General features: G+C 47.6%; 1 protein-coding gene across 1 annotated transcript in view; it reads left to right on the top strand.

Annotated features, from left to right (window-relative positions):
• LOC120977697 overlaps nucleotides 1-9,072 on the top strand; it is a 15,911-nt gene extending 6,839 nt beyond the window's left edge. The window contains exons 3-7 of the mRNA XM_040405750.1: nucleotides 1,751-1,865; nucleotides 3,894-4,012; nucleotides 5,672-5,736; nucleotides 7,179-7,320; nucleotides 7,400-9,072. Coding sequence (XP_040261684.1) covers nucleotides 1,751-1,865; nucleotides 3,894-4,012; nucleotides 5,672-5,736; nucleotides 7,179-7,320; nucleotides 7,400-8,579 — 1,621 coding nt within the window. The 3' untranslated portion in view covers nucleotides 8,580-9,072. The remainder of the gene's footprint in view (nucleotides 1-1,750; nucleotides 1,866-3,893; nucleotides 4,013-5,671; nucleotides 5,737-7,178; nucleotides 7,321-7,399) is intronic.
• The last annotated feature ends 623 nt before the right edge of the window (nucleotides 9,073-9,695 follow it).

Genomic DNA, 9,695 nt, shown 5'->3' with positions numbered 1-9,695 from the left:
CGTGATCGCAATAGCTGATTGTGGCACAAGGTAGTGTATGTGTGTGCGCTGTGATTGGCTGCTGCAGTCATGTGACGTGGACAGATAGTCATAGTTATAAACGTAGGTATATTAAGAAGTTAAAGGGATTTTCCAGTACTTTAATATTTATGACTTATCCTCAGATCAGATGATCTATAGACCATCAATATCTGATCGGTGGGGGTCCTACACCCCGAACCCCAGGGGTGCACCACCAATGAGGCCAGGTGAGGCGATCGTCTCAGGCAGCACCAGGTAGGGGCAAAAGAGGGGCAGCCAAAGGGCCATGGGCTGAAGGAAAGGGGTTAGGTTAAGAAATTGGCATGGGGGGGGGGGGGGGGGGGGGCGCCATTTCAGTTTTCGTCTCAGGCAGCAGAAAGGCTAGGTGCACCCCTGCCGTACCAGCCCCCCCCCCCCCCCCGAGTGTCAGAGCCCCACTGATCAGATTGTCTTTCCTGGACTATCAGTATTAAAATACTGGAAAAAACCCTTTAAAGAGGTTGTCAAGGATTAAAAAAACATGGCTGCCTTCCTCCAGAAAACAGCACCACCCCTGTCCACAGGTTGTGTCTGGTACTGCAGCTCAGTCTTATTACAGTCAATGACTCGCACGACTTGTGTTACAAGTTCTTAAAGGGACTATTATATTATAATGACCCCCAGATGAAGCCAGTGAGTGCGGGGCGGGGCAGCAGGCTGCGGATTTATGATGGTGTACGGTCGGACACAACAAACCCAGAGTTTTTGACCGGATAATCATATTTTGGTTTATTATTTCCTAGCGTGGATTGCATAAGGTTGTATTTTTTATCAAGCATGATGTTGTAAAAAAAAAAAAAATCATCGTAAAAAAATCATCCATTATGGTCATTACCTTAAAGGTACCGTATACAGGGTAGATTTTTTCTGTTTCTGACGATGATGATGATGATTTGCCTTCCGGGGACTGGGGTGAGGTCTAAATAAGTGGCAATGTACGGCACTTCTGGGATCACATGCCGTACATTGCCGCGATCGTAGCCCGGTTATTACCGGCAATGCACGCAGGTTGCGCAGGTGCAGTCTCGGACGCTGACTGTGCATGTGCTACCCGTGTACATCGGGCTAGGATCACATGCTCCAAATGCATTCCGTTCCACTCTCATACCGGAGAGCAGCAGCTGTGGTTTGCTTTTAGTGTTAAGCGAAATTGTGTTTTAAGTTCCGCGTCTAAAGTTCGGGTTGTCGAAGAATCGCGTTATGGTCCGTGGTAGCGAAATCCATAATGCGATTCTTCGATAACCCGAACCCGAACTTTAGACGCCGAACTTAAAACACAAGTTCGCTCAACACTATTTGCTTTCCATCCTGGGATGCTGAACAAAATGCATCCATCATGACCCACAATGCAAGTCAAGGGGGACGGATCCGTTTTCTCTGACGGATCCGTCTTGGCAATGTTAAAGATAATACAAACGGATCCGTTCATAACGGATGCAGAAGGTTCTATTATCAGTAACGGAAGCGTTTTTGCTGAACCCTGCCGGAACCAGCAAAAACGCTAGTGCGAAAGTAGCCTAAGTCATATAATATCAAATATGTCTACACACCCCACCCCCAAGCGCCTGTGCCCGTCATAGTGCCCAACCTGTGCCATACAGGAGCGGTCGGGCCTTCTCTCTATATGGGGGGTTTCTTCCTTACTGAACATTGATTCATTATTGATGATCTTTACATTTAACCCCCCCAGCAATGCAAAGACCCCATCGAAGTCTCCCTCCGCCGGCTGTACCAGCGCGCCCACAGGTAGCACGCGATCACCAGCAGGAGGAACGCCTGCCAGGAATCCATCATCGATATCAAAGGTTAGTGAGACGACGAGATGCAGGTTCATTTTATACACTTCCAGATTAATGATAGGAAGAGAGAAAGTTAATGAGTGGAACTAATGGGCACAAAGGTGTTACACAATCAAGAAAGGGCATGAACACCATGGTGCCTGCCAAGTGTCACCGCGCAAGATTAGACGCCCTGCAGGTTACTCTCAGTCACCAGAGGCCGAGCCTGACCGGGTGGGCGCAGCTCTTCTAATGAGACCAGTAAAGGGGGGCAGTTGTACCATGGGGTGCTGCCCCTACTGATGTGGAGCAAGGTCTAATTAGGCAAGAAATGTTTGTATCCAATAAGCAAATGAGGCTGCAGATGGCCCGTGGGTGGTCCTGACGACAAGTCCAGGCTCCGTCTGTAATCCCTGCGTCCCTTGACAGTCCCTTTTCTATCTGACCGCGTTCTGCCTGGTGCTGAAATCCTGTGCATGCGCCATGCAGTCTGGGCTGGCACATGAACAGTACTCTCCAGCCTGTGAGTAAGGGTGGGTTGGCACCATCGTTATGCCATTCCATAAGCCTTTAAGAGGCGTTCCGTTTTGCACCATCCTAATAGAAGTCTATGGGCAGCATAACGGACCCGTCTGGTTTCCGTTATGCAGTAAGGGGAAAAAAGTCCTGTTGACAAGAAACCAGACGGGTCCGTCATGCTGCCCATAGACTTCTATTAGGATGGAGCAAAACGGAACGCCTCTTATATGCCTCCTGCACACGAACACAATGCATGAACACCGCCCGTGGGGAAGTGGCAGCGGGTCGCGGACCCATTCACTTTAATGGGTCCGCGATCCGGCCGTTCCGCAAAAAGATAGGACATGTTCTATCTTTTTGCAGAACGGAAGTACGGGTCGAAACACCACGGAAGCACTCTGTAGAGCTTCCGTAAGGTTCCGTTCTGTGCTTACGTTCCGCATCTCCGGATTTGTGGACCCATTGAAGTGAATGGGTCCGCATCTGTGATACGGAATGCACATGAAACGGTCCCCGTGTATTGCGGATCCGCAATACGGCAATGGGACACCTACGGTCGTGTGCAGAAGGCCAAAGGCTTCCGTTTTGCATTCAGTCTGGCCATTCCATTATAAACGGAACCTATAACGGAATGGCATAACGATAGTACTGAACATGTATGTGGAGCACGCACAGTACTCTCCAGCCTGTGAGTAACATATACTGGACATGTATGTGGCGCATGCACAGTACTCTACAACCTGTGAGAACCATGTATGTGGCGCATGCACAGCACTCTCTAGCGTGTAAATAACATGCATGTGGCACATGCACAGTACTCTCCAGCCTGTGAGTAACAGGTACAGTATGTGGCACATGTACAGTACAGTGTGCATGTGCTTTGGCGATGTACTGCACATGTATGTGGCGCGTGTATAGTCCACCACTGAACCAAGTGCTCAGAGACTGGAAAGAATTGGTTTATGTGATGCCCCAAGATCTAAAAGTGCAAGCGCCAGATTTCAGCGCTGGAGACAGTCATGTCAGAAGCAGAGAGCCCGGGCACTTGCCGTGGCACATGTGCAGTACTCCAGTGTGTGGGCATCGGCTTCAGTGATGTACTCACATGTATGCAGAGCACTGAAGACAATGCTCACAGGCTGGAGAATATGGCGCATGCAATGTCCTTCTCTCCTAAACCTAGACCTAAAATAGAGGGGATTCTCTGGACCCCCAGGTACAGCAGGTAAGTCTCCCACAGCTGCCACTAGCAGGAGCTTGTATTTATAATGCCCCAGTTCATTAGGAGCTGTATAAATATGTATGCAGTGAGCTCCCCCTTGTGGTGGCTACAAGTAGCCAGAATATACCAAACATTTATAGGCACAGTTTACGGCCCTTTGATACGGCTCGGTGTCGGGTCTCCAGTAACAGAAATCTCTCAGCAGTGTTAAAGGGGTCTGAGGTGCGGCAGTCATCGGATATTCCGCTGCAGCGCTGTTACTATAAATGGCTTTTTGGATGTATGTTACAAGGACTCTTGTTTGTTCCCCACAGAGAGGAGAGACCATTGGGGCGATCAGAGAGAGGCACAGCGTTCCTGTAATGCAGAAGGAGCCCCAGATGAAGTATACTGCCCCCTACCTGCTGGTACCTGTGAGACTGAAGAGGGCGGGGTAAGTAATTACAGACTGGGATAGTCTGCTCCCCTCCAGTACATCTCAAGTTACCCATTTATACCATACCACTGCATCTCACCAGATTAGCACACGCCTGAAATACTCTGTGCTGCTCTAGCACCATCTCCTCTCTGGATATCACAACCCCTGTCACACACAGCTTAGTCCTTGCTAACTTCATCTGATGAGCATACTGCTGTCTGCCTTGCACAGCACGCTCATATCCTGAAATACTCTGCGCTGCTCTAGCACCATTTCCACTTTGGATATCACACACAGCTCAGTCCTTGCTAACTTCATCTGATGAGCGTACTGCTGTCTGCCTTGCACAGCATGCTCATATCCTGAAATACTCTGTGCTGCTCTGGAAGCCTATTTCATCCACTGTTTTGCTCACTGCCTCCTACGAGACTAGCTCTGTACTTACATGGACAGTCACTACCTCCCATCAGCTTACTCTCCTAAAATCCTCTGTGCTGCTGAGTCCCTATTAGTTTTATACTGTCCTATGACACGTAGGTCTGTCCTTGCATAAGAGACCTTCAATGGTTTCCTGAAATACACTGTGCTGCTGTGAGAATGAGTCTCCGGCCTCCATACTTGTCCACACATCACTATCCTGTTCTGATCCTTCCTATTAAATAATCCTCTTACATCAGTCAGTTACTTAACAGGGAGCAAAGGTCCTGCTGCGCCCCCCTCCCCCCATCATAACTGGTTTAACCTGCTGACGTCCCACTTCACCCAGTAACCCAGTGAGGAATTACCTCTGTGCAAAACACGTCCGTCCCGTAGTCTGCACACAGGGGCCTCCGATCATCCGTAGGGAAAGCCATTATGCTCCCCTAGGAGGTGTCACCCAGCTTTTCCTGGTGCCCTGGCTCTCCATGAGCAGGTGTACAAGGTGTCACCTGGGGGTAACATCAAATAAATAAATGGGGGGATTAAACTAAATTCGGGCTCCTAATTTTCCATCTTCATAGTTCTGCGGTCTCTGTAGAAGCTGTAATGGTGGCCATACTGGTTGTCACCCAGCTTTCCCAGGAGCAGATAACACAAATAATAATATAAATGTGAAAAAACTGTGTCAAGTGACTACATTTATTTAGCTCTCTGTCAGCTATGGGTTTGCTCTTGGGGACAACGTAGAGACCCTCTGTAGAAGAGCCAAATACTGTATATGTATAATGCAGTGGGTTTACTTTCTGTCCTATGGAAAGCTTGTGTCTGGAGCAGGGAGAAACTCTGGCGGAAGCTTATCTCACTTGAGATCAAAAAGATGGGGCATGTGAAAGTCCAGCCTGCCCAATCCTTATGTCCACCAAGATCTGTGGTCAGTTGGGGGTCTCCCATACACATAGATGGTGTGTAAAGCGGCAGCTTTGGCCAACATTTATCTAATATGGAAGACCGGCTCCTGCCCTCCCATGGTTCTCAGTTCGGTTGGCACCGCCAAGATGGGGCAGAGGACCCTCCCTGTGGTGTTTCTCCTGCGTCACCAGTTCCGCTCCTGACTTGATACCACATTTATCTGCTATGGAGCGATGATTTGAACAGACAGTCGCCCGGGCGTTACAGACATGCGCAGCCCCTGCCCCCTAGAACTATCTGGAGCTTCATGTATTAACAGTTGCTTGTTTTTTTTTTCCTTGCAAGGCTGAAACCTTTGGACCCTGAAAAAGTCAAGAATTTGACATCAGCATCTCGAGTTCCTGTGTCAGGTGGGGGAGCAGCGGTACTGTACGCTCGGGGGTGGGCCTGTACATAAGGCTAGGTTCACATCGGTTTTTTCTGTTCCGGCATAAGTACAAAATACCTGAATTGCGGAATCCGGCATTTGACCCGACCGATCCTATTCAATATAATATTCTGGTGCGAATACCGGCATTCTGCTAGACATACTGGTGCCGCAGGCGTGAACGTAGCCTAAAACATTCCCTTTAAGGCATGAGCTTATCAGTTTTAGGCCTCATGCACAAAAACGTATTTTGTTTCCGTGTCCTTTCCGGGTTTTTTTGCAGATAGGATGCAGACCCATTCATTTCAATGCTATCCGTATGTCCGTTCCGTAGCCCCGCAAAAAAAATAGAACATTTCCTATTCTTGTCCGTTTTGCAGACAAGTATAGGCATTGTTACAAAGCATCCGCAATAAAAACGGATGCCATACGGACGTCTGCCTTTTTTTTTTTGCGGACCGCAAAACACATACGGTCGTGTGCATGTAGCCTTATAAGCATTTAGCTATGAGGCGTGTTTCTGAGCTGTCAGGAGTTCAGAGCCCCGACTGATTCAGTGTGAGGCAGAAAGTCTGTAGATCCACCGAAACTGAACTCTGCAGAGGAAAAACTGTTGAAAATGTTTAATAAAGACTGATTGCAAAAAAATTTGAGCCCAAAATGAGTAAAATGCAATAATAGAATTGCCCCAAAGATGTCCATAGCCTTTAACTGCAGGCTGTTCTCACCTGCTTCAAGTAATCTGATAGTAAAGGCTAAGAAGAAACCACTTGGGGTTTAAAATACTCCGGCTTCAGATTGGTCACATTCTTAAAGGGGTTCTATGAGATCATTAAAAATCTCAGACAAGCCCTGCCCTGAAATAAATAAATCATCTTGCACTTGCCTCTCTCCAGCGCAGTTTTCTGTGGTGCTGGTCCGTTCTTCCTGCCGATGCTTGTGAACAAACAGGCCGCTGCGGACAGCGATTGGCTGCAGCCGTCACATATGGTGTTCCAGCTCGTCCCTGCTGCACTCTGTAAACAAGCAGCGGCAAGAGGATGGGGTTGGAGAGAGCGGCGAGTGTAAAATGATTTTTTTATTTTTATTTTAGACGATTGAGGACTTGTCTGAGATTTTTCTGGTTTGTCAATTTTCTAGTAGGAATAACAGAGGAAGAGCACAATGCAAAGTTTTAAAGAAAATGTTTTATTATGAGGAGTACAAGTATTTATTTTATTATTATTATAGAAATTGTGACATCGATGTCCATGTGTTTTGTCTGGTATTACAGTATTCGCGATGAGCTGCGATACTAGTCACAACCCATGGATGGGGGAAAAAAAGCAAACTTTTTTTCACCGCTGATAATCCCGTTAATATAGTCTACTACCAACCATTGAATATGGTCCCTTATCTCCCTGTTCTTCTTTTGGGTGGCAACAGGAGACGTGAAACAGAACATCATTCTTCGTCAGACAGCCCTTCACAGACAGCCGCCTTGGAGCCGTAAGCAGCACCCATTACCCAGGTCATCGGTAAAACAGACAGAGTCTTCCAGGAGGAGGACGGAAATTGCCAGCAGAAGGTGAGGGCCATTCTTGTGCTCATGTGCAGATATATAGACTATGGCCCATACCTCACCTCCATGTATATCCTCCCCCTAGAGAGAACACGAACCAGCCTGGAGCGGTGAAGGCTTTGCCATCAGATGAACATACTGGAGGCCACCAACTGAGCCACCAAATGAATCAACTGAATCTGGATGACAAAGGTTGTGATGAATCCAGAACCAGTGACAACGGTCAAGTGTCTAATGATCCAGCACAGACTGCCCAGCCTGAAGAGGACCTACGTGATGCCAGTAGCTTGGCAGAATCCAATGTACAGGACATTCAGAAGTCCTCACCCCTGAGTAACGTCCCAGAAATGTCTGAGGAGACAGAAGGTAACCTTATTAAACAAGATGTCGGGATGTTAGTCATTGACTCTAGTTACCCGATGACTGGAGATGGCCAAGACCAGGCTCCAGGAGACGAGAAGGCACTTTCACAACCACCTTTATGTCATGTCGTAGAGAACCAAACTGAAGATCCACCTACTGGCAAACCCCAACCTAGATGTCGTGACATTAATATGGTTGATGGTTCATATAAGCCTTCAGAAGTAGAACCAACCACAGAAGGTCAAGAAAAATGTCGGTCAAATCATAGCCACCTGAAAGATACAGGTCCCAATGAGGATCTCTCTCATCCCGTGTCACCTCGAGACCAAAAGGACTCATTGACCAACTTTGGAGGAACAGAGTCAAATTCAGCTGAAGACGACTTGAAGACACCAGATCTTCCTCCACACGAACATAACGCAACAGTAGTGGGATCTCAACGTGTCCGGTTGAGAACTAATGACATTTTAAAACAAAGTCAAGGAGTCCTGGTCCTGACAAGAAGTACAGATGAAAACGCCATTTTCATTCCCAAACTGAAGTTTGGGTTCACCCCTGATAACAGCATAGACTGGACCATGCCAGTACCACCACCAATGGACAGCAATAGAGGAGGTCCGACCAAAAAGAATGACCCTAGGATTCTTAGCGCTTGTACGCCTCGAGGACCTACCTTTAGTAAGAGTGTCCTGAAGAAGTCATTCATGTTGCCCGGTCAAGATCTTCCATGTGGTTCTTCAGAACCTGCCCTGAGGTTGGCCAGGGCTAGAGATGTCACAAGTTGTCCTCTGGATAGGATCGTGGACCTCTCCATTTCATTTCAGGGCAAATTTGAGGAACAGGAAATTCCAGCAGACATTCCCAAAATACTACTAACTGAGGAAGACAATGATGAGGACTAGTAGGAGGAGCATGGTCTCCAGGAGTACTTTAGGGACTCAGACTATGGATTTGTCCATGCTTTATACTGCAGCTCTGCATGCTCAGACGTAAACGCAAGGACCCCCTAGTACCTATTCCTACTTTTTCTCACTCACAGCAGTATTTTAATTAAAATGAGAGTCCACTGTCATTCATACAGCTAGTAACAGTCACTGGGTGATGCGGGCACCACTGGCAGTGACTTGGCATTTATCTACAGGCGTATCACACACATGGACTCACGCTGATTATTCCGAATCATTCTGTATTGGGGAATATTGAGCATACATGTTGACTAGCCCTGTAGACTGTATACAGTATTATCACTTATCTGCTCCACATCCCATCCACAGATTGATGAAACACGGATCCCTGCAGAGGATGGCTGGTTGTAGCTGATCCTCTCCTCCGCTAGGATCTGCAGTAGTAGGGACGGTGTAGTATGGGCGCCGGGCAGAGCACATAACGCATAGTGGGGAGATGTGAAATGACTATTGGACTCTGACCGACCTGAGCAGCGCTGTTCTTCTGGCACAGTTCTCTCTATGAGACCCCAGGATGTCTACACTGAATGAGACTGAACATTCAGCAGTGTCCGTTCCTCTTCATTCTGATGAACTGTGGGGGTCCTGCACAGGGGACCCCCAACAATCATACGCTGATGACCTATCCTAAGTCTGCAAAAAACTTTAGGGTACAGCTACATGGCGACGTGTCAATCAACACAAAAGTAATAGCTACCGTAAAATTCGTATGTCTTTCAATGGTGTTGCCAAGCTGTGACACGACAGTCACAAAAATTATCCGTCTTATCCACTGAAATATTACATGAAATGGCACGCGACTTTCTTGTTACATGACACGTGTCGCTATACCCTTAAACGGCATCTGTCAGCAGTTTTGTACCTATGACACTGGCTGACCTGTTACATGTGCTCTTGGCAGCTGAAGGCATCTGTGTTGGTCTCATGTTCATATGTGCCCGCATTGCTGAGAAAAATAAGGTTTTAATATATGCAAATTAGCCTCTAGGAGCAACGGGGGCGTTACCTTTACACCGAGAGGCTCTGCTCTCTCTGCAACTGCAGTGACCTCTG

This window comes from Bufo bufo, chromosome 8, assembly GCF_905171765.1.
Source record: "Bufo bufo chromosome 8, aBufBuf1.1, whole genome shotgun sequence".
Lineage (NCBI taxonomy): Eukaryota > Metazoa > Chordata > Amphibia > Anura > Bufonidae > Bufo > Bufo bufo.
This window is presented reverse-complemented; position numbering and strand designations above follow the sequence as displayed.